Below are 25,101 nucleotides of genomic sequence, written 5' to 3'. Positions count from 1 at the left end.
TGGGGTGTACTCAATTATGCTGAGCACTGTACATATATATTCACAGAATTCACCAGAATTACTTTAATGGCAATGATAGTTCACAACTAAATCAACCCAATATGACCAATGTACTTAACAATAACTAAAAACCACAAGAGAGAATAAGTCGAAGACAAAAAAATAAAAGCTTTGACCTGGTCAAATCCAGTTAAATATGAAATAAACCCATTTATATGTTAAATTATTTGTCAAACATGAAAGTTTTAAAATTAGATTTAAAAACAGATAAAGATGGTGCCAATCTAATGGAATTTTGGAAAGTTTAGAAGCAGCTACAGAGAAAGCTCAATCGTCCTGACATTTTAGCCTAGATTTAGGAATCAAAAAACTCTCTGATTTAATTAATGAAGTGATTTTAAAAATATTTCATAAATTTCATTATAGGTGAAATTTAATTGTATTTTTTTCATACATGACTGTTTGTTATGTAAACAGTTGTGCACTCCACTGATGTCTCATCTATTGTACATAAGTGTAAAACTCATGCTTTTTTGAGAACAACGTTGAAGATTCATTCTGTCCTCTTCCAGCCTCTGATCTGCTGCTGAACAAGAAGGAGAGACGACGGCACAGCTTGAACAGAAACTTTGTGGGTGATTATCTGGGTATGGATGACCGGCCTGAACTCAGGCAGTTCGTGGGTAAAAGAGAAAAGATTGATTTTGCTGACAAGGTCAACAAATTCGACAGGAGGTTTAAGGTGAGCAAATTAGCACACAGGTCTGCCTGAATATCTGTGATGTACCAATATAATATGTCAATCTGAAATATTGCATACGTGTGTATTTATGGGTGTCTATCTGTACAGAGCATCAAGAGAGACCTGATCCTCACCCCTAAATCTGTTTACCTGATCGGAAGAGAAAAGGTGAAGCAGGGGCCGGAGAAAGGGCTGGTTAAAGAGGTCTTAAAGCGCAAAATTGATGTTGAGAAGATTTTAGCAATTTCTCTAAGGTACGTCAACATGCACACACTCTATCCATTCATTTAAATGAATCAGGCCAAAATGAAGTTTGTTTCAGGATTTCAAAGCCGCTGCTAAAAAATCATTTTATTTTTTGTAAGTAACACAGTTTAAGGCGATAACATTTATATTGTTTACATAAAATAGTTTGATTTTAGTGTGTCTAAAAAATAGCGGAGATGTGACGTTTTCAGCAATGTGTAACTTATATGTCTTAATTCTCAATTTGAGTTAGGAAGTCAAATATTTACATTTTGCTGCCAGATACCATCGAGTCCTCTGTATGCACGTTTCCACAGACTTTTTATGAAATTGAGTTCAGTATCATTCAGTTCATATCAATAATTTTTTAATAAAATATTTATTTTGCATTCATAAATTTTTTCAACTAAAGGTAAACATATTTTTATGATAGTGGTGAAGTGTAAAATGAGTGCTGTCATAAGGTATTTAAAATAGTTTTGTGACTTTTTTAAATATATAGTTCAACCAAAACTCCACTCCCCCTTCACTAGTAACAAATCTGTTTCTTTCTTCTGTTAAACACAAAAGAAGATTATTTGAAAAACTTTGGAGACCAGTAACCATTGACTTCCATAGTATTAGGTTTTCCTACTATGAAAGTCAATGGTTACTGGTTTCTTACATTTTTCAGATGATCTTCTTTTGTGTTCAACACAAAAAGAAAACTCAAAAAGGTTTGAAAGCACAGTAAATAGTGAGTACATTTTCATTTTTAAGTTAACTATCCCTTTAAAATGCAATGTTTTGGTTTTTATTTAGTATGAATGTTACACTAAGATATTATTTTAACCCTTTTTTGAACCTAGTGTGTAGCAGAGCTTTTAATTTTATAGTTGCATTCACTATATTTGTTGCTTTAACATGAACATTCGTCAACATGGATGTAAAAAAAAAGTTAAACAAATACACCGTCTTGTGAATATATCAAGGCCTTAACTTTAACGGTCTACTAAGGTGTTGTTTACACTAGTGCAGTTTTGTTTTAAAACATTTTTGTTGCATTCACAAACAGAGCATTGTGAATATGCTGATAGCCCTGCTTTAGTTTGAAGATGGCAATTGAATTTTAGTATAGACAGCTAAAGTGCAGACTTTAGAAAATGGAGGTGCTATCCACAATCACTCTTTGTCTGCTCTTCTGGACTATTGCATATTGTTTCTTGATTCATCAAACTCCTCTCACTTTCAGCACTGGTTGACTGAAATTAAGCAAAATACGCACATATCCAGTTAGTGTAAATGGTCATGTATCATGCACTTTAGGCTGGATAGTGTAAACGAAGATTGTTTCTGTGAAACGCAGTAAAATTGCCAGTATGGACGAGAAGTATTTCCGTTCTACTCATAGCACAGAAGTGCTCACGGCGACCTGAGTTCGATGCCCAGCTCGAGGTCCTTTACCAATCCGTCCTCTCTCTCTGTTCCCCACACTTTCCTCTCCGTAAATCTCCACTGTCCTATCATAATAATGAATTTATTATAATAATTATAGGAAAAAATAAATAAAATGCACCAATGTAATCAAAGCCAAATACTCTCCTGATACTCCAAATTTAGTCTCTACCAAAACTCATTAATTCATTCCATTTGTTTTCGGCTTTATTAATCAGGGGTCGCCACAGCGGAATGAACCGGCAACTTATCCAGCATAGGTTTTACGCAGCAGATGCCCTTCCAGCTGCAACCCATACACTCTCATTCACACACATACACTACGAACAATTTAGCTTACCAAATTCACCTATATCGTGTGATTAATTAAAGCAAGAGTGATTAATTAATGCTTCATTTATTGTTTCATTGTCAAATTTATTTACTTTGGCATTTATATATGCTGTTTTACTCTAAGAACAGTTTTCCTACGATGCTTAGCACTACTGAAAGCGCGCCTGTAACCATTGGTAACTGACCCAATGTGAGAGTGTGTGTTCGGAGTTCGCTCCTGTTTCAGTATACAGCAAACAACTTCAGTAATCAGTTCATTTTCGTTTTAAAAGAAGTTTCCAGCCATCATTATTGCTGCTGAAAGGAAAAGACAGAACATAGCGCATGTGTTTGGACTGTGGGGGAAACCGGAGCACCCGGAGGAAACCCCCACGAACACGGGGAGAACATGCAAACTCCACACACAAATGCCAACTGACCTAGCCGAGGTTTGAACAAGCAACCTTCTTGCTGTGAGGTGACAGTGCTACCCACTGAGCCACCGCGCCGCCCTCCACCAAAACTAGCTAACATAAAGTTGCAATGTTACACAAAAGTCAACAAAAGGTCTAAAGGAAAAAAACAAAGATCAAAATACATCAAGTATTACCAAACCTGGATATTCAACCACAAGAAGCCAAATAAGCTGCAGCGCTCCCAGCATGTGTAAAACAGAGCCTGTATTTTTGAACACTGTATGCAGTCCCATAATGCCTTCTGCAGAATTATAGGCGTAGAGACATCAAAGGTCCAGTCTGGATGTTAGAGCCTTCGTCTGCCCTGAGTTACTTCACACATGTTGAATCGAGAGGGTCTGTAATATACAAAGCTTTGGTCTCTTAAAAACATTTATAGTTTTTTTACTGTTCCCTGGCAATGTTTAAATATCTCTCTCAAAGTATACCGATCTTACAAATAAGGATCAAGGAAGAGGTACCAACCCCCTACAATCCTGCATATTTGGGGATGGCGAGCGGGGGGTTGTCAATAATGTGAACCAGGTGTTGCTGGGAAGGGAGAGTACACCTTGTAAAATACTCATTAGAAAAGACTTAAGTTTATTGGGTGAAGCAGGGGCATCTACCCGTGTGTCCCAGACATGGAAACTCTAAATCCCCCCAATATCACTTGCATATTTTTATTGTGACTGGACAACCGGTGTCTGTGGAAAGCCCCAAAGTGGCTCAGCACATGCAGATTGTAATGAAAGCGGTGTTTATGCTGAATGATTGAACAACTGTGGACGTTTCAGATCTTGAAAAGACATTTGTCTCTCCTACAGCACAATGCAGGATGACTTTATGATCCTGCACGAGGACGAGTACGACAGCCTGCTGGAGTGTGTGTTCAAGACAGAGTTCATCAGCTTATTGGCACGCAGATATGAAGAGAGAACACAGAGAAAACTACCTCTCAAATTTAGCAACACGTAAGATGCAATGTGTTTTAATAATAAACATTTTCTTTAATTAGGAGATTTACTTTGTACTTTACTCTTTTTATTATTATTTTATATTTAAATTCAATTTATATATACAGTTGAAGTCAGAATAATTAGCCCCCCTGAATTATTAGCCCCCGTTTATTTTTTGCCCCAATTTCTGTTTAACAGAGAGAAGATTTCTTCAACACATTTCTAAACATAATAGTTTTAATAACTCATCTTTAATAACTGATTTATTTTATCTTTGCCATGATGACAGTAAATAATATTTGACTAGATATTGTTCAAGACACTTGCTTTACAGCTTAAAGTGACATTTAAAGGCTTAACTAGGTTAATTAAGTTAACTAGGCAGGTTAGGGTAATTAGGCAAGTTATTGTATAATGATGGTTTGTTCTGTAGACTATTGAAAAAAATATAGCTTTAAGGGGATAATAATATTGACCTTAAAATGGTGTTTAAAAAATTACAAACTGCTTTTATTCTAGCCGAAATAAAACAAATAAGACTTTCTCTAGAAGAAAAAATATTATCATACTGTAAAAAAAATTCCTTGCTCTGTTAAACATCATTTGGAAAATATTTAAAATAAAAAAATATATATCAAAGGGGGGCTAATAATTCTTATTTATACTATCACTACTATCAAACTTTGGGGTTTTTGTTTTATTTTAAATCTTATATATTTATTTATTTATTATAGATTACTTATTTATTTGAAACAACAAAGTAAACAGTAATACTGTGAAATAACCCTTTCATAAAAGCCTATATGTTACTTAATATATGTTTTAATTGATTAATAAATAAATAAATAAATAAATATTTCAATCTTCTAAAGTTTTGAATGCCTGACATTTTTGGTGAAAATATTTTTATTATAATTTACTGATACAATATATATCAGGGATGTGATTCTTCCTTATAAATAAGAATTTCTGTATTTTCAGAGCTCAATGGGGCGACCCCTGTAATTTGCATAAATCAGAATTTTTTTTGAGGGGGTCTCAGTGAGGTTTATTATCATCAAAGCAGGCGACCTGATTGATGGTTTGCGCCGTCATTGTTCATCATTGTGCACAAGAAGGAGCAGTAACTGCTTCATTCCGGACATCAATTAGAGATGTCTTATTAGGCTTCTCTGTATATAATATAGTCCTATAATGTGCACGTATGAAGAAGCTGCTGACAATATACAAGATTATAAAAATCGCTTCCAATGGGTGCACTTTTTCTGCTCTCACATTTGGATCATGACCATATGCGTTCTGTATGTTATAAATAAAGGCAGGACGCGCATTTGTTATTATTGTCTCCAAGTCATCTGCCCTGTCTTCATTTAATCAGAGCTACAGCCTATAGCACCTGAAATGTAATACTTTCATAAGTTTAGATGATTTTACAAATTTATAAAAAATATAGTTTTAATTAGAAAGAAAAGAAAGAAAAAATAAAAGGAAAAAAACTACAGTTGAAGTAAGAATTATTAGCCCCCCTGAACGATTATCCCCCTGTTTATTTTTCCCCCAATTTCTGTTTAATGGAGAGATTTTTTTTATATATAGCTCAAAATATATAGCTTAAAGGGGCTAATAATTTTGACCTTAAAATGTTTTTTTTAATGAAAAACTGCTTTTATTCTAGTCAAAATAAAACAAGACTTTCTCCAGAAGAAAAAATATTATCAGACCTACTGTGAAAATGTCCTTGCACTGTTAAACATCATTTGGGAAATATTTAAAAAGGAAAAAAAAAATCAAAGGGGAGCTAATAATTCTGACTTCAACTGTAAATGTGGAGGGGTGTTGTGGTGTTTCTACTAGGATTCAATCACTGCTCTCTTGTTAAAGTATTCAATAAATGGATCCCATATTACATGGAAATTCTCAGTTTTATTTTTAATGGAAAGTCTAAGTTTCTCAAGTTGCAGGCAGGACATGACTTTTTATCAATGTGAAGTAACGGAGAGGATTTTTTTGTTCCCAATTCAGTAAAATCAATCTACGTGCCAAAAGGGTTCTAAATCTAATCAATGTATGTAGATTTTTAGATAATTCTGCATCATCACTGATACCAAATATAGCTACAATAGGCCCAGGAAATACTTTTATTCCCCGCCAATAATTCAATAACATTTAAGTATTTTAATTGATATAAGTGTCCATAGGTTTTTTGTGTGTATGTATGCTAATAAATGTCTGTGATTGGATCTCTAGGATGGAAATGAAACTGAAAAAGGAAAAATGGGGACCCTGGAATGCCGGTGGCTCCAGACAGGTGCAGTTTATGCAAGGTCAAGGAGATGTAGCTGTGCTGCGACCCTCAAATAAAATGCTGCAGGTCAGCATTGGACCCGGTTTGCCCAAAAACTCACGTAAGTGAAGACTTGTCATTATCGATCACAACATCATTTAACATTATTCAACTAAATCCAGTACGCAATCCATGCAATATCTAATACTGTACGCACAAATTCAACCCTCATTCAGGTCCTACCAAGAAAGGCATCACTCAAAGCCAGCCCAACAGGTCTAGAACACATCACCACACCCCAACACGAGCCGCACCCGGCCCACCAGGTACAATATTAAGCAATCATCAATATACTTCATCTATTATGCATCTGATCATATACATCTCAAGCGTTTATATATCCCCCATAGTTGCTCACCAGAATGGAGGCCTGAAGAATTCAAACCACAGAAACTCACAGCATCACAGCAACCAGAGGGCGACGTCTGAAAACACTGCCCGGCCGTTCCTGCCTACGAATGTCAGTCAGCTGAGGGAAAGAGGCAGCAGACACGCACCACAGCAACCCAATCTGGACTTCCTGAGAGTACCCGACCAAGGGGCTGCTGGGTAAGAAAATACATATACAAGCATCCATTTAATGTTTTATAGCTAATAACAGCCTTTAGTGAAGTGTTTGTATAATTGCTAGATGCATACTTGATGCTCATCTGACAGACCATGCAAGCAAAACCGTGAGCTGAGATTGAATGTAACATGCATGTATCTTTTTACCATAGCAGAAATCGACAGCCAACTGACAATGGAGGAATGTGAGTCTGAGCATGTGTGTAGTTTCTGTTAGGTGGCAGTGGTTGTGGTTCATTTGACTAGATGTAGATCAACACCAGAGATGCCCAGCTTCAAAGCTACTCTTTCAGTCTTGTTTTGGTTCTCCATTTCCTTAAAATATCATGTTTAAAGGAACTTTTTTTTTTCAAATAGGCTCATTTTACAATTCCCCTGGAGTTAAACAGTCTAGTTGTACCATTAATCCACTGAGCTGATCTCTGGGTTTGGCGGGAGCACTTTTAGCTTAGCTTAGATCATATTACACCATTAGCATCTCGCTCAAATATTTCAAAACAGAGTTTCGGTAGTTGGGTGGCACGGTGGTGCAGTGGTTAGCACTGTTACTTCTCAGCATTAAGGTCGGTGGTTCGAGTCCCAGTTGGGTCAGTTGGCATTTCTGTGTGGAGTTTGCATGTTCTTCCCATGTTCGTGCAAGTTTTCTCCGGGTGCTCTATTTTCCCCACAGTCCAAAGACATGCGCTGTAGGTGAATTGAATAAACTAAATTGTCCGTAGTGTATGTGTGTGAATGAGTGTGTATGGGTGAAAGGGCATCTGCTGTGTAAAACATATGCTGGATAAGTTGGCGGTTCATTCCGCTGTGGCAACCCCTGATAAATGAAGGGACTAAGCCGAAGGACATTGAATGAATGAGTTTCGCTTGTTTTACTATTTAAAGCTTGATTATTCTGTAGTTACAGAAAAGTACATGATATATAACTATGGAAAAATCAAGCTTAAATAGGAAAATTATTTAAACTCTTTGGACATTTTTGAGCGAGATGCTAACAGTCTAATCTGATTCAATGATCTAAGCTAAGCTTCAAGTGCTCCCGCAGGTCTGCCGACCTCAGCTAAATGGATTTAAAAACGGTCAAACTCAACTGTTTAACTCTAGATGACTTGAAAAATAAGCTTATTTTTAACACAAAAGGGGGAGTGTTCCTTAAAGTGAAAAAAACCCCACAATAATACGTTTAAATATTTGGAGTCAGTGCAGTTTTGGTGACACGTAACTTTTGCTTACCAAGACTGCATTTATTGAATGCAAAATGCAGTAAAACAGGATTATTTTGAAATATGTATGAATTAAAACAACACTTTTCTATTTTAAGATGTTTTAGAATGTAATTTACTCTTGTGAAAGTGATACACATGATCATGTAATAGTTTTTACTACCCGTTTATCAAAATGAACATTTTGAGGGAAATATTAGCCTACAGTATTTATTATCATTTATATTTATCCCCTTATATTTTTGTGTATATTGTTATAATTTGTAATTAAAATAATTTGTCCCTCTTTTGAATTAAATCGAATTAAAATCAAATCCTGCCGTATATTCTTTCTCATCTGAGAAGCCATTTCACTTAAATGTCACAATTGTCACCATTTCAGGCTCACTTTATACAGCACTCAGCGTAATTGAGTACATCCCATTTTGAAAATTTAAATTTTCATCCATTTCTCAGTGAATATTGTCATGTATTTTGGTGCATTTACACAAAACAGATTTATTAAACAGATATATTTATTAAAATAATATTTTAGTCACCAAACATATTTAGAAATTGAAGGATAATACAATTAAATTCAAACATAATTGTGCAAAAATATTACAACCTACAAAATTTCAACTATTTTTATTTATTTATTATTATTATTTTTTCTCTTTTTCAAATTTGTATTTAATAGTTTTGTATAACATATAAATTTGGATGAGCTAGTTTTTGGACCATTACCGTAAGTTATTTTGTTAGATAAGCTCCGGATTTGGCTTCAGTACTGACTAATCTAATGTATCTGCACAAATATAATATTGTATAGCTTCCTATTACAAATATGAATTTAAAAGAGAGATTTGTGTGGGGTGTACTTGTATATGCTGAGCAGTGAGCACTGTATATAAATCTGAAATAAAGTATCGCAGTATAAAATAAAATAATTGTACTCGCCCCCAAACCTTTGAATGGAAATAAGTGTTACAAAATGGAGACGAGATTATTCATAACATGTTATGAACAATGTGACGGGCTTTGGATTGGGCATTTTCTGGCATTTTCTCTGTTGTAGTCATGATGAAGATCAATTCAGACACATCATGAAGGCTGAAAGGCTACTAAATGGCCCTTCGTTGCAACAGCTGAAAAACAAATTCTGGTTTTAAACCTGAGGTGAAGGATCAACTAAATAAAAGTTCGTTTTTGAGACTAGTTCAGACAGTTCCAGCATAAGTAAATGTGAATCTGTCGCCACCTTGTGGGAAACACGTGTACTAACACCACGAAATCAGTCTACTAACCCTCTCACAGCAGCTATAGGGTGCTAGCTGACCTCACACTTACCTTCACTTGTAGAAGCATGGTTGCTGGAATGTTAGAAACATCACCTGGAATTCCACAAGTTCATGAGTTTATGTACTTTTTTTTATGAAGGGCCCACAGACAGTCCACAAACAGGCCAGCTCCAGGAGGAGGACGACCCAAACCTGCCCCCAAACCAAAGCCTCAGGTGCCTCAGTGTAAAGCCCTTTACGCCTACGATGCCCAGGACACAGATGAACTCAGTTTCAACGCAGATGACATCATTGAGATCATTAAAGAAGGTAATTTGACATCAGAATGGGCTTGTTTATCTGAAACATCACAGTGTTTATTGGAAAGCAGTTTGCTTCTCCCTGTTCTTTGCTGACATATTTACTGGCAGAGCAAGCTGTCAATCACATGACATCACAGCAATAGCAAACCAATCAATTCCCAGTGAACATAAACAGGTCCTTCACTCTCTGCTCATTCGAGGAGTAGTTTCACACAGTTTGGTTTTCAATTACTTGATTGGTGTGGCGACTCAGTGGCAGAATCTGCACATTTCTGCAATTCACATCAGCAGAAATCCTGCTCAGACTTGTTGAGTTTCCATTTGTATCAAACCACAAATATTTCGATCACCTCACAACGACAAGTGTTTTGTACTTGCGATTCAGTTGCAACAGATGCCACAATAATTTAATCACTAAAAACAGTGGGACATCATGTTTGGAACCACTTGAGGATGAGTAAATAATGAGTAATTGGGCAAATTATGCCTTTAATATGATAGAAAACACATGAAATTTCACAAACTAATTCGAGAGGAGCACGTGATAGGATTGATTGCAGCTGGTCTCCGCAGTCATTAGTAAGCCAATAAGATTAATCCAAACTCACTATAAGTAGCTTGTCTAAAATTACTCCCTTATTTTCATTTTTCTAAAGAATCCCACCCCATCTTCCCCTTTTCCTTTTTTTTACCAGGTAGAGCTCTTGAGAACTACTGGATCTCGTACCCCCTTACATGTTTTTCGACCAGGCGGGAGCCCTGGGCTCAATAATCTCTGAGCTCAGGGTTCTCTCCTGGGACAGCATGCCAAACTAGCTAATATTATCAAGCAATATTTAAGTGTGAACTCTTAAAATATTATTTAATATTTCATCATCGTACCCTGTTTGTACATGATTATTACTACAGTTTACATTGATTGATTTTATTGACCTTCACCATGGATGTGTTTATGAACCATTCAGCAAATTCATTAACCTTCCCTTGCCCAAATTGTGCCACAATATATTCATTTTGTCATCTGTGTATTGTTTCTATCTAGACGCCTCCGGATGGTGGACGGGGAGACTGAGAGGTAAACAAGGCCTTTTCCCCAACAACTATGTGACCAAGATCTAACCTCTCCTGCTGTAAAAGAGGGGACCAGACTTGAACCTCAGCGCACTTATTGGACAAAGAAAAGAGGACAAACTGAGACAATGAAAGACAGAGTAAAGTGTTTTTGCTCTGCATTGCGTTGCGACGAACGCTTGAAGCTCTTTTCCAGGGCGCCAAATACTGAGCTGTCCCTGAGAGCACTGATCAAAACTATTTATTGTATTTATATTCTAGCATTCTACAGTTTAATTTCTGATGCGCTTTGTTCATCTGTCCTTGATATTTAAGGTGATCTTAATTCACTTGAAGAGATGAAGTAGCCATTTTACATGGGAACAGGCTTTTTTTTTTATCATTTTGCTCTTGAGATGGATAGGTTTTTATACGTAAATGAAGGTGCTTACCTTTAGAGTCACCTGCTGTTTGTGTATGTGTATTTTCTTTTTTTTCCATTCTATTGAAGTCATGTCCAAATCAAAGGTTTTAGTGGGGAATGGGTTTTTTTTTGCTGCTAAAAACCGTTTTGCCACGTTTATTCCCTTTCATATTGCAGTTAAGAGAAACCCAAATGTATATAATGCACTACAGTTCTTGAAAAAACACGGATTGTATGATTATCCAATTTATTATCTTGGAACAATGTTGAATGTATCATTGTGCAAAAGACGCAAACAGTTGGGTTAAACTGTCTAAATTTCAACTACAGTGGTATTTGAATGCATTATTTTACAGATCAACAATCATCTGTCAGTGTGTAAAGTAGATAATAACATCATACAGATGTACTAATAGGGTCATCCACATCAACATTTGCCAAGGTGTTTGATTTATAAGAATCAGTGGCTCAATCCAAGATACTTTTTTTGGAGTTCCTGAAAATACAGAAGTCATTTCCATATTTTCTTATGAGCATTTTTTTACAGTCATTGGTGATGTTTGCATACTATCCTACTGATGAGGTTGCCTTGTCTAATACACAAATTCAAAACTTCAACTTGTAATTATTGCTCATATTTTTCTGTATGTTGCATTTAAAGTAATTTGGATTTAACCAATTAGAAATTCTCTATCTGGAAGTTAATTTGGGAAGACACTCAATTCATTTTATAGCTTAATGTGGGATACTCAAAGGTTGGACGTTATCACTCAGAAATTTACAGGTCTTCTAGTTTAGAAAATAGATGTACATTAATTTCAGACCATTTTAGAGATACTTTGATGAGCCGTTTAAATGAGAAGCATTACTGATTGAACAAACCACTGCTAGAATAAAACATCCTTTATTATTAATTAATTTAACCCTCTTGCTCAATGGTCTCAAACTCAATTCCTGGAGGGCCGCAGCTCTTCATAGTTTTAAGTAGGTATCGCTGCAGCCCGGAGACCTTAGAGTGGGAGGGATTACACCACAAGTAGGTTGGGTGACCGCCGAGTGCGAGGCACTTATGCCCCAAGAAGGTTTGGTTTAGGTGATGCAGGTGGAGTAGACAATAACACATCAGGTTTCTGTGAGTTTGGGTCCAAAAAAAAAAAAATAAATAATAATCCACATCACTTGAGTACGCGAGACCAATAAAGGATCAAACCATGACCTCTTTGGACAGAAATTTAAAATATGGACCAACTGCTCTTTAAAATGTCTAATTATCTTGTTTAATCCCACCCCTTTTCACAGCACCGAACAATTTCACATGCTCTAACTCTAGTGTGACCGCAGCTTAAGGCCTTAACATTAAACAAATAAAACTTAAGCAGTACTGGGTAGAGCAAAGCACACAATCAAATGTGCAGTCAGTTATTTAGAAAACATTGGTTACCAAAATGTAGAAGGAACTGCAAATAAAGCATTGCTTGGTCATTGTGTAGGCTCAAAGTTACATAATCTGTAAATGTCAGAAAAGAAGATTAAGTTTTGTTTTAAACAATCAAATACAAAAATTCAGAATCTTATAGTTAGTCACTAGCCAGGACATGCACAAAATCCCTTGGGACTTTAGCAAGACAAGCAGTTGCCTGATTGATTCCTTTAAGTATCTTTATAGGAGAAAGAGACCAAAACAAAAAAGGTATTGAATCTTTGGATTTTAATGAATTCAATTTGCACCAACAGGTAAATACAGGTCTTGAAAGTTCATGAAACCGTAAAACCCAATTTAAACCCTCATCTTAAAAATGTAATCTCCATAAAAATTAGAAAGTGTTTTATTTATACAGACAGAGTATGTACATCAGTTTAAAAGCAGCAGTCCATCTCTCACAATGGCTGAAATAAAAATAAAGTGCAGGTTTAGTGTCCATTCCCTCATGAAAGTCCTCAAGAACTGGGCAGCAGAGGAGCAGCCAGATCCTTCACCAGCGCAGACTTGAGCTGAGGAAGCAGACTGATCTTCATGAGTCTGCTGCTTGCGTATTTCTTCCTCACCGTCTACACACACAGAATATCCAAATTTAGAACATAATAGAAGAAAAAAAAAGAAAAAAAAAAAAAAAAAAAAATGTTCTTACCAGATGCTTTGAGAGCCCTTCATTAACCATAACTAAATTTTTGGCAATAAGCTGCATGATAGGCTTTAGGTGAGCCTCATCATAGGTGGAGTAGTGTTGCTGGGTTGATGACTGAAATCAAGAAATAAGACTAAATTAGGGTGAAGATTCACCTTTTACCCACATTGCCTAGCTTCAAATATGGTAGTAATTCTTATCAGACAAGTCAATTAAGCACTTAAAACTAGACACGGGAGGTGACATTTCACAATTCATTGGTCAAATAGTTCAGGAAACTTTGTATTAATTACATCCAACAGACCATTATTATGCCAAAAATCAATTATAATTGTAATGTAGCTGCAGAAAGATAGAAAATCTAGAAGAGGAAATGCTTTGGCCATAAGTGATACTATGGCCATGTTAAAATACCAAGTGTAAAATCAAGTTTACATAAAAATAAAAACCTTAAAGCCAAATATGCCTTGCTTAGCCTTCACTTATTTGTAGAACAAACATATGAAATTTTCATTTGAAGTTCACAACTAGAACTGCAAGCCAGAATTCATAACCAATTAAAAGTCATGTGAAGGGAAAGAAATATTTGTTACCCATTTCTGTCCATCAAGCACTAGTTGAGAGAGGCAGAGAGCAGCAGCTGCAGTCTCAGAAGGGTTGTAGTGGACCATGTCATAGTCAAGTAGTGTCAGTTCAAGAAAATATTTAGCAAGTGTGTGCTTCTCCGCATCTGCCTAGAAAGCAGATGGAAAAAAAGGTAAGCGTTATCTTCTGAAGATCACACAAATACCATCAGGGATCACAGATATCAGCACTTACATTCCCAGCCTTTGAAGCTCTCCGTAAGAAGTGCAGAGGCAGAGGACGGCCGAGCTTAAAGTTCAGCCCGCTGAGCATTAGCATCTCCATCTCACGGATCTGAGCTTTCGTGAAGGCATCATCAGCGATGTAGGCAAAGTCTCCAACCATTGGCACATACATTTCTTCATATTTACAAGCAATCAACATAGCAGTGACACCCACTAGCTGAAGTTTCCTACGGGTCACAGGCTGAACCTATTGAGAACATAAATAGGGGGTTAACAGCTTCCACCACAAATTCATATTACTGGCTCTTAAGCTGGGGTCACTAGACTGAGCGTGGGAAATTCTGTAGTACAGCGCTGCGAAAAGGGGCGGGATTAAACATTTAAAAAAGGAGCGATTGGTCCATGTCTTAAACTCCTGTCCAGAGGTCATGTTTTGATAATTGATTAGTCTTACGCAATCTAGTGACGCGATTTCACATGTCAGTTCACCAAGCTCAAACTTTCAAACGCAGTAAACTTGTCGCACTAGATTGCATTTCCAGTCTGACGCATTCACGTGCATATGAATTGAAGTCTATGAGAGGAGGAAGAAAAAAATAAAATTAAAACTAACAGGATCACATCTGTGGCAAGTTTAGACAAAAATGTTAAACTGGAAAAAAATAAAATAAAGTGAAGATAGTGTAGTACAAGCAATAGTTTACAGCACAGTGAGAAAAAAAAAAAAAAAATTTATATATATATATATATATATATATATATATATATATATATATATATATATATATATATATATATATATATATATATATATATATATATATATATATGACAAAATTAAATTCTGAATGGATTTTAGCCTAGGAAACAAAATAGTGTACATCAGTTAACCAAGAACCATCATCATGCACGGTCACTTGGCTAATGCCAACTAGAACTTCACCAGCAGGTCTAAACTGTAGTTATGTTGATCTCCACCAAACTGGAACGACTTAATGGAGGACTAGTCAGATTTATGGATCCACAAACCAGATGAGGTAAGGATGTAGTCATGTTAAAGGGAGGGGAAGGGGGGGGGGGGGGGGTGTTGCTAGATCATATACAGCTGCAGACAGAAGTTATTAAATTTACCTTTTTAACATCTACCCTGCCAACACAGTAAAATAAAAACAGTAGTTATACAGAGTTTTATTCATGTTTATTAAAATTACCCAATAAATTGCCTTAATGCCTACCACCACGCCAACAGTCACAGTACCGTAAAAATATTATTGTAATCCAGGGTTACAAAACCACTATACTGATGTGCACATCAGCAGTTGTAGCCCATCTAGACTTTACCCGAGGGGAGTGGAGAGAAAAAAAATAAAGCTAAAAATATATATTTAGTGAAACTTGACTCGTACCTGGAGAAAGCGATCAAGAATGGCAACGGTCATGTACAAGGTTTCCTGCAGCAGCTGAAATCTTGAGTGCACCTGAATCAGCCAGTCAACCAGGAGAGCCCGCATTCTCCCATTGATATCATATCCTTCCATATAACGGGGACGGACAGACTGTTGACCCTGCAACCAAAGCACAGAAGCTGTAGGAGGCAAGAACTTTCCCAGAAATGTGCCACAAACAAAAAGCCTCATGTACCTCAAGGCGCCTCAGATAGGAATAAATGTCTTTAACATATTCAGAGCACAACTGAGGCATGTCAGAATCTCCTTCATCGATGTCTTCTACTGGAAAGAGGCTGTTGGAAAAGGCTCGACACAGCTCCTCTTCCTTCATGCTCACATCAGCTTGAGCAGGAGGCACAGCAACGGCGGGCTGTGGGGCCCCGTGCTGGACCTGGGCACTTTTGGGGTGCACGACAGCTGACCGGCCAGTGGGTTTTACGGTTTGCACAGGTACAACCTTCTGTAAAGAGGAAACCGAGAGTGTTGCAACAAGTTGTTGTTTACGTTCTTAAGCTGCGTGGTGCGAAATAAAACACACGAACCTTGGTCTGAACTGGTTTGTGGGCAATATTGGACAGTTCGCCAAAGACTGGCCTTCTCGCTGCACCGCTTACTGGTCCGCCTTTGGCACCGACGTAAATAGGATTGCTTGCATTGCGCTAAGTTGAAAAACATACATACTTAAAACAAGAAATTTACATACAAGCCACTTCAATACAAACATTAGCATGCTAGGCTAACAACAGTGACGCTGTCTTGATGATACCCATCACAGAAGACACGCACAAACTTTCGTTTCTTCTTCAAATACTCACCAGAGTGTGCATTTCCATTATGAATATGTTTTTTTGGGGATGCCTCGCTTAATTAAAATGAAAACTTAAAAATGTCGTTTAGCTTTGTTTGGCGTTCCTCGTCTAACTCAACTAATAACAAGCCGTGCGTATACAGTACAAAGGCCTGCTGGTGATTCAAATACCGCTCTGCGCTCTCTGATTGGTCACTGGCGCGGGGAAAACTAGAGTTCGATTGGTTGAAAAGAGAGGCGGCGCTTATCAATCATCTCCCATCTCCGGTTTCACATGTAGCTCTGTAATAAACGTCATTCATTCATCATTTAAGGACGATTGAAGTTGTAAACAGAAGTTGGGTAGGGATAAAGTCTAAATAGAATAGAAATAATAGAAAAATAAATATATTGCAAATAATATTTCATGCATTTAATAATATTTTTTTTTCACAGTATAAACTGGGTGATTTTACTAGAAACAATGTAGAAGCTTTAAAGCTTGAGGGTGCCTTGCACAAGGATTGCCATAAAGAAGTGTCTTTCCATGGTGTCTAAATGATGAAAAACCCTGGTATAGATAGTGGGCTAATAGCAGTCTACATAAAATAAACACATACATTTCTCTGTTTTTAATGGATTTGTAACTTTTAACTTCTGAAAAAAATATTTTAAAAAATGTCAATATTGATTTTTACATATGGTTATTGTTATTATGGTCAGTTCTTTACATCGCTGTTTACAAATGGGCTTCATGGAAAATGTATTGTACACATAGATGTCCCATTTTTGGAAAGGACAATACTGCATAATTGCAGGTTAACTACTGTCCACCCTATGCACACACACACCCACAAAAAAAAACCTGTTATGATTTTAACTGTAATGAAGTGCACTTTTTGTAAAGCTACTTTGGAATGATAATTATTGTGAAAAGTATCATTAATTGTTTCTGTAAGTATTATGAAATACTGCTTTACAAATAAACTTGAATTGTTCGCATGCAAACATTTTCATTGTTTATATAAATAATGACAAACCAATAAAAATGAACAAACAAGCTGATTGTGGGACTTCAGTTTAAATTCATATTCATGAATATACATGAGCGTTACCACATTCTACCACTAGAGGGCAAGAGGCGACCAACTCCCTGATACAACCCATTGGTCAAGAAAAAAAAACACACTCACACACACATAATAAAACATCAGAACATATTCTTAAGATTCGATGATTAAACAATATAATCATTAATGGCTTTATCTATCTAATTTGTAACGGCCTTCGGGGTTGTTGTTGTTGTTGTTATCTCGACGAGTCGTCAAGGATACGGGGATGTCGTAAAATGTCGAAACGTGCGTGCGTGTGTGCGCGCACGCGTAGCAGCAGTGCTGTTCGCATACACATACACACACATAGCAGCGCTCTAATGGACGCCGCGGATAGGCAGGAATGGGGACTCGCACCCGAGGGCAAACGGCGAGGAATTCGTGTCATATATAACCGTTAAATAAAATGTCCTCGCGCTACGTTTAGTCTGCCGTGCCGTTTAACGCGTGATTCTGAAAGTCGCGTGAGTATTCTCGTAGATTCAAAGCGGAATCGTCGAAATCTCCGTCAGTTAGCGGGGAGGCTAAAGCACTGGGCCTCTCTGTCGGGTTTGTGTGTGTGTGACTGTCAGTTTCACACAAGCCTCCGCTGACGTTCACTCGCTTCCCCAATACTTTTCTACTTCTGTCGACGAAAACCGTACCCTGGAACGCGGGTAAAGTCAGCGGGGGATAGTTTTCCGTTTTGTATAGAGGTAAGTGGCGCTGTTTACGTCTGTTGTAATGGTTAATTTCAATTGGTAGGAGCTATTGTTTGACTATCTGGAGAGGCTAATAGCCCGCTGCTAGCAGTTTTAGTACAGAGTGTGTGTTTGTCCCAGTACACCCAGGCCCAATGGGCTACTGATACACAACAATAACGGTCACAGTTGCTGTAAACGTGTTTTTGGTGTTATTTTTGGCATGTGTTTTTACTGTCTGTAATGCTGTCAGCTGATGCGTTGATTTAAGTGAGAACAACAATAGCAAAATGCCATAACATTAGGTATCTACCCCCCCTTATTATCAGTTATCTTTGTGTTGTGATTACGGGATTATTATTGGACCAGATGTTGATTTTATCACTAAAAACGAAATAAAAAAAACAGATTTCGTCTGGCCATTTTAAGACGTAATTCGTCAGCAGCTCTTGTTTTCTATTGACCAACCAGCTGGATCAGATTCCAGCCTTTGAATGTACAATAAAATTTTTATTGTTCCCCCTCTGGGAGCATGACATATGTGGTGTTGACTGTCATAAATCAGCGACATCTGATATAAAAGCGATTATTAAAGTCACCATGGCTCACACCACTGCTGTTTTGTTCACAACATCTTCTGCTTCACTGTGTGCTTCTACCGTCAAAGACAAATCTTTACACATAAGAGGTATGCTGCTGCTTTTGCTCTCAAATCTAAATCCTTTTTCCAGTTTTGAAAAAGCTATACATGGCATTTGGCTTAAAGGCTTATTAAAAAGATGATGTCATCAGCCTTAGTCAAGGACTAATTTGTATGTATTATTAATAATAAAGTGCTTCAGCTTTCCAACATTAATTGTCATGCCTGATGAAGGGTTTTCCAGCCTCTGTTTGGATCCTCACAGTATTTCCAAGCTTTGAGGAGATGATTGTCACAGTAGTTTGTATTATGTTTTTTTGTTCTTTTTGAACTGCAGAGTAATTGAAAATAGGATTTGGGACTGATAATGGGAAGTTCAACATGTAGTAAAACATAATAAGGTTTTACTTCCATGTGGAAGTAGGTGCAGTTGCATGTTCACAGCCATTTCGATCAAAAAAATAAGCTTTTTGTTTAAAGTTTTTTGCCACTGCCAACAACCCCCACCAATTCAAACTTGAAAAAAGCAATAAATAATCATATTCGTCAAAATGCAAAATTTAATTGTCATGTTTGCTTATTTATACATAAAAAATATATAGACCATTTTGAGGGATGTAAACAAAAACAATGGTCCCAACGAATTTCCTGTTTTACGTTTTTAATTTCTCTAGCATCTGAGAATCCATAAAGAGCCACGTATCAATAAATAATGTTATGAAAGCTGTTTTAACATTAAGTTGTGATTGAATTGCCTCTTGTTACAGTTATGAAACAGTTTGATAACAAGCAGGAAATGTTCATGGGCCAGTGACATGACCATATTAAAATGGTCTATAGAAAATATTTGTGTGTGTGTATGTCATAAAATTGCAGTGTTTAAGATCTGATTTGTTTAAACTTCACTGCCTGATTGAGATATGATATGAAGTGGGTATCACAGCAGACAAATAGCAGTGAATTAATTAACATTGTTCCATACCATTTCTTTAAAATATAGACCATATTATATTTAATCGCGAGTCTGCACTCGCCTGCTGCTCCTGACCGCACTTGCGTTTAAATGGCCTTTCATCTTGTTTTATGCTTGAACAACTAAATTAATACTGAAGTCGATTTAATGGATATTATTTTAATCAAATTAGATTATTGATGCTTTAAAATGAACTTTGAAATTAAAAATAATCTCTAACCTTTATCGATGGCTGAAAAACACTTCCTGTGCAAATACTATTCTCTTTAAAATTAATTTTAGTGTGCACAAGTTGTTTTTAAAGGTTGAGTTAGGGCTGCATGATATTGGAAAAATCTCACATTGTGATATTTAATTTTATTTTACAATAAATACTGCGATGTTGAGTATAATTTCACCAGATGAAATGAATAGGTTTATTTGGAAATAATTCACTATAAAGAACACTCATTATCATTGCATATATACATGCATACAAATAATCTTTCCTAATAGAGGTGCTCCCATCAAAATCTTTGGTGCCGATCACCGATTACTGATCACTTTAGGCCATATCGGCTGATCACCAATTACAGGGTGTAATTGAAGTCTTATTAATCATGTTTTAAAAAATGTATATTATAAATATCATATGACAACTGCATTTATTGACAAGCAACATACTAACCTAAAACATAGCAGCCTGTGCTTGGCTAGCTAATAAGAACAGTTTAGAGCAGAAATGCCCAAACTAGGGCCCATGGGCCACAGTTGGCAGAAGAACCTTTCATTTGGCCCTCCATCCCCTCTGAGAAGAGAGGCAGAATGTTGGGTGTAATGCCTTTAATACACATTGTCGTTAAACGTAACCTTTCATTTGTTTGATCTATTGTTAAGCTACAAAAATGCATATTTGAATTAAATGTTTTTTAATGAACATATTGTTGCTCAACGGTTCAGGACACAATTCAGAAAGTAATTGGTGACCATATTAAGGAAAAGGCAGGTGCAGCTTGACATTAAACTCCATTGTGTTTTAATTTGAATTTTGTTTTCATTATAATAGATTCATTAAAAATTGTAAAACAATATATAATGCATTAGTTAATGTGATCAAAGTAATGTTTTCTATTTATTTTTAAATAAAAGAGGAAATGATCCATGGTTTGTAATAGTTTGATATGTTTATCTTGGTCTCACGGCCCTCAATCAAGTTTGGTTTTTCCTTCATAAGAAAAAGTTAAGCAGTTAAAGGCAGAAAAAATGGCAGAAAGTTTTATATGCAAATAATTTACCCCTTAAAATGCCCCTAGATTCAAAAGGTCCTTATTGACCATATTTGGAATGGTCATAAATTTTAATGATCTCTGCTCTGAAATGCCTACCTGCTCTTTTACTCTCTCACTTACACACACATATGCTGTACTCTGAAATAAACCCAATCGTACTTCATTTGTCAAACAGCATTTTAACAAATGTAACCTAATAACCTATTTTGCTGTGTTGCTTTACAAGTTGTGTTGTGGATAAAATATAGGCAAATTATGATTAAATCAGTCATTTTTGTCAAGTCTATTGTGTTGTGTTTTGAAGCTAATATAAAAGAAAACACAGCCATTAATAGCCTCTTTTACACAGCGATACTGGTAAATATCCGGAAAATTTCCACAGCGACTTTACCGATATATTCAAAAAAGCGCTGTTCACTGACGTAATGGATTTTTTCTAGAAAAGACCATTCACAGATCCATTCCAAAATACTGATAAATTCTGACATCATTAACCAGAAATGATCTCTAAATGGCTGCACTTGTGTTTGTAAACATTGACTACATTACAAACTCTGCATGGAGTATTGTAAACAATTTTGGTGTACATAATGTGTGTGTGTGTGTGCGTGTGTGTGCGTGTGTGTGCGTGTGTGTGCGTGTGTGTGTGTGTGCTGGCACTCACCGGCTGCTTTACGTGTGTCAGAGCTTGAAGGTAAACAGCAGTTTATCATAAGCATTTTATCGATAATTTTTTACTCAGTTGGCATTAAGAAGGAACATAGAAACATTATCTGACTAACACCTAGCAGCTAAATGTGTCTGGGAAAATAATCAAAGGCTTTCATTTTCATAAATCGCGTGGACGTGAATGCGTCTGAATGTTCTGATTGGCTAAAGTAGACGTCTCACATCAGCGCGTTCTAGACATGAACTCGCTCTGTCTAGCAATCTTCCTTCTGCATTCACATAGCGCAGCATTCCGACAAATTACCGATAATGTTACAAATTCTCTTTCCGGAAAATTGCCAGAACAAATATACCGGTATTTTCAAAAAGGGCCTGTTCACACTGTTCATACAGACTGGAAAGGTCTGTATGTGTGAAAGGAGCTAAAAACAAACCCGAAGTAGCCGACAAGACAAAACTCAGTGTGTGCCTTATGTCCAGCCAAACAATGGTATAAAACTACTTTAAACATCAATAAATATAAATTGTGATGATTGTAATTAATAATTGCAGTTATTGCCCGTTTCCACTGAGTGGTACGGTACGGTTCGGTTTGGTACGCTTTTATGGCCGTTTCCACTGTCAAAAGGCGTACCGTACCACTTTTTCGGCACCCTTTCGAAAGGGTACCAAACACGAGAGAGGGTACCAAAAGGCAGAGCTCGATGCGTAGCTGAACGCTATTGGTTTACAGAGATAAGTCATTCGCTTACACAACAAGCCAGAATGAAAACAAAAAAACCACCATGTTTAAAATACACAGCGAGAGATTAAAGCGGAATTATAAATACATATAATAACGAGCCATGGTCGATCCGGGGTCAAACAAACCTGGTTGTCAGCCACAAAAGCGATACATAGCAAGTTTAATAAACTTTATTCATACTTAAAATCAGAGAGGAATATAATCATTGTTCTAAACAAAGTGGCCAATCAAATACTGGCTGGGGCATGCATGTTAATGATTCCATATGCAACATATCATGGTTTGGCTACTGAACTGCTGATTAGAGTGAGGTATCGTTTAGAGTTATATCGATACTGGTGCTAAATTGATTCTTTTAAAATGGTACCGGTGCCTGAACAGATACTTTTTAGCCCCAAAATATTTGACAAAAAAATATAATTATCATTATAATTGAACAATATAAATATATATTTATAATAAGTTTAATTTAAACATCAATTCATATTTGATATATTATTGCATTATTGTATTTCTTTTTATCATTTGTTTGTTAGCATGAATACAAGATTTGCATTATGCTATTAACATTACATTAGCCTACTACTAACCTGTGGAAAGGCTGTCATCAAAATCAAAGAACACCCTTTTTCTGGGTTTGGGGCTTGTGACTGCTTTTACATGGACATCAGTGATCTAATGATTTGCCTTAATCTGAATAAGACAGTAATATGATTCAGCTGTTTACATGAGTTGCTTTTTGAATGTCACATTCATATTTTCCAGTTACATGTTATAGCACATTGATCCATTAACGTCATTGCGTCACCAGCCTATAAATGTTTCCTCCGCAGTTTGTGTCTGTGGCATACCTGTCAACATTGGGATGTGAAAATAAGGGATATACCCACCATAATAAGGGATTTACTTAATACAACCCAAATTACTAAATATGTTCATTTGGAGCTGTTTCGTTGTAAATAAACAGTTAAATTGTCAGTAATATGTTTTATTATTATTATTACTTACAAAAGAAAAAATAAATAGTATACATTAGCCGCAAATACATTAGCAAACAGTTCAGCTTATTAAAATTAATAGCTATAATAATGAAATAGAATCAAGCTATCAAATCTTATTAGCCATTTCTTCACTGTATAACTTACACATTCTGATAAAAGAACAACGAATGAATCTCATATTTATTAAAATTTTTCTTCTTTGATTAAATTAAATGACAGAGGTGTCACTTTAAAAATGCACACATCTAACCTAATAATGAAAGCATTCGATTGCTTTCCCAACTTTTTATGCTCATTTAGGACGAAATTAGTTGTTTAAAAAAAAAAAAAACACAATAATCGACATCTTTAGATGTTGTTATTATTATTAATTATGTGTTTATGTCTGTTTAAATACGCACCCAAAACCCAGACTTTCGCTTTGCTTCAAATCACATGTACACAATCTGTTTGGGAAATAGCGTCTATTTATCTCTATGGAGTGCATCAGCTGACAGTCATGCACCGCTGTATGATTGCTTTGAAGATTGCATATGAAAGGGAGATGGCACCTGTAATGAAAAGTAAAGGGAATCCTGCCGTTTTATATTTATGTCAAAGTGTTTTCATGCCGAAACAAAGCGAAAGCACAGAACAGACTCTCATTTAAAAGCAAGGGGCGGCCCCTGGTGGTTCGGCGGTATGGGATGCGTATAGGGAGGCTGTAGGTTTTCTATAAGACGCATTGTAAATAAAATTAATCATAAAGCCGAGACGCAACATAAAAATGTTATATTACAAACTGTGTTTTTCTACACAAAATGCATGTGAGCTTGAACTACATGCCAACCAGATAATAGTGGATGCGGTTCTCCCGTTACAGGGCACTTTAAAACAACGGCAACTGAATCCCCGCAGAAAAAAAGAAACCAAAGTTATTTTAGTAAAGTTAGTTAAAGTTATAAAGTTAGTTATCCTCCCTATACGCAACCCATACCGCTGAACAACCAGTGAATGACACTTGCTCTTAAATGTGAATCTGTTCTGTGCTTTCATTTTATTTAGGCATGTAACACTTGGTATAAATATAAAAACGGTGGTATTCCCTTTTTTTCCGTTACTGGCACTGTTCCCCCTCCTATGCAATCCCGGTGCTCATTATTGCCATTCCACACCTGGCTAGGTATACCCAGATTTTCTTTTTAGGGCACCTTTAATTAGAGCTGCACAATTGATCAAATGATCACGATCTCGATTCTACCCTACACACGATCTTAATTCAGCCAATTATATTTGCAAGGTCAGGAGAGAAGCAAGGCAGTCGCACAAATCTTCACAGCAACATTGACACCTTCAAATGGCATTAAAAGTGTCACATACTGTATTTATAAGGTGTAATTCACCCAAAAATGTCATTTCTGTCTTCATGTAATGATGTTTTCTCAGCCGCGAAATCACACGTTAGCTGACCGTCAGCTGTTTTGTTTACTTCTGAGAGCCAGTGTTGCCAGATGTAGCTGACTGTTTCT

The 25,101-nt window shown here is 36.4% G+C and overlaps 3 protein-coding genes across 9 annotated transcripts in view; 2 read left to right on the top strand and 1 right to left on the bottom strand.

Moving 5' to 3' along the window:
- Positions 1-11,953, top strand: part of myo1ea (myosin IEa) — an 88,502-nt gene extending 76,549 nt beyond the window's left edge. Inside the window, exons 21-29 of one of the 3 annotated variants that reach the window (XM_056461563.1) lie at positions 573-742; positions 851-996; positions 4,017-4,163; positions 6,396-6,553; positions 6,669-6,758; positions 6,843-7,041; positions 7,215-7,244; positions 9,699-9,868; positions 10,904-11,953. In XM_056461563.1, the coding sequence (XP_056317538.1) occupies positions 573-742; positions 851-996; positions 4,017-4,163; positions 6,396-6,553; positions 6,669-6,758; positions 6,843-7,041; positions 7,215-7,244; positions 9,699-9,868; positions 10,904-10,980 (1,187 nt within the window). In that variant the 3' untranslated portion in view covers positions 10,981-11,953. Of the gene's footprint in view, positions 1-572; positions 743-850; positions 997-4,016; positions 4,164-6,395; positions 6,554-6,668; positions 6,759-6,842; positions 7,042-7,211; positions 7,245-9,698; positions 9,869-10,903 lie in introns of all 3 variants that reach the window. The other 2 variants (XM_056461562.1, XM_056461565.1) reach the window with 2 other exon arrangements.
- A 1,072-nt stretch (positions 11,954-13,025) lies between these two features.
- ccnb2 (cyclin B2) lies at positions 13,026-16,678 on the bottom strand. Its single transcript, XM_056462841.1, has 8 exons — positions 16,534-16,678; positions 16,261-16,377; positions 15,912-16,178; positions 15,677-15,835; positions 14,281-14,517; positions 14,055-14,195; positions 13,465-13,575; positions 13,026-13,384 (listed from the first exon to the last, which is right to left on the bottom strand). Exons 1-8 carry the CDS (start codon positions 16,549-16,551, stop codon positions 13,274-13,276), a joined length of 1,161 nt encoding a protein of 386 aa, XP_056318816.1. The 5' UTR covers positions 16,552-16,678; the 3' UTR covers positions 13,026-13,273.
- A 1,234-nt stretch (positions 16,679-17,912) lies between these two features.
- The window catches only part of rnf111 (ring finger protein 111), a 61,692-nt gene continuing 54,503 nt past the window's right edge, over positions 17,913-25,101 (top strand). For all 5 annotated transcript variants that reach the window (XM_056461561.1, XM_056461558.1, XM_056461560.1 and 2 more), the window contains exon 1: positions 17,913-18,312. The gene's annotated coding sequence lies outside the window, so the exon portion shown is untranslated. The remainder of the gene's footprint in view (positions 18,313-25,101) is intronic.

Source organism: Danio aesculapii, chromosome 7 (genome assembly GCF_903798145.1).
Source record: "Danio aesculapii chromosome 7, fDanAes4.1, whole genome shotgun sequence".
Taxonomy (NCBI): domain Eukaryota; kingdom Metazoa; phylum Chordata; class Actinopteri; order Cypriniformes; family Danionidae; genus Danio; species Danio aesculapii.
The sequence above is the reverse complement of the archived record's forward strand: the minus strand, read 5'-3'. Positions and strand labels throughout refer to the sequence as shown.

What these genes read in the sequence shown, in the direction of transcription:
- ccnb2 (XM_056462841.1), bottom strand. An exon ending in CCTATCTGAGGCGCCTTGAG is followed by an intron (nt 15,836 to 15,911) that starts GTACATGAGGCT and finishes CTTTGGTTGCAG; the next exon opens with GGTCAACAGTCTGTCCGTCC. An exon ending in AAGGGCTCTCAAAGCATCTG is followed by an intron (nt 13,385 to 13,464) that starts GTAAGAACATTT and finishes CTGTGTGTGTAG; the next exon opens with ACGGTGAGGAAGAAATACGC.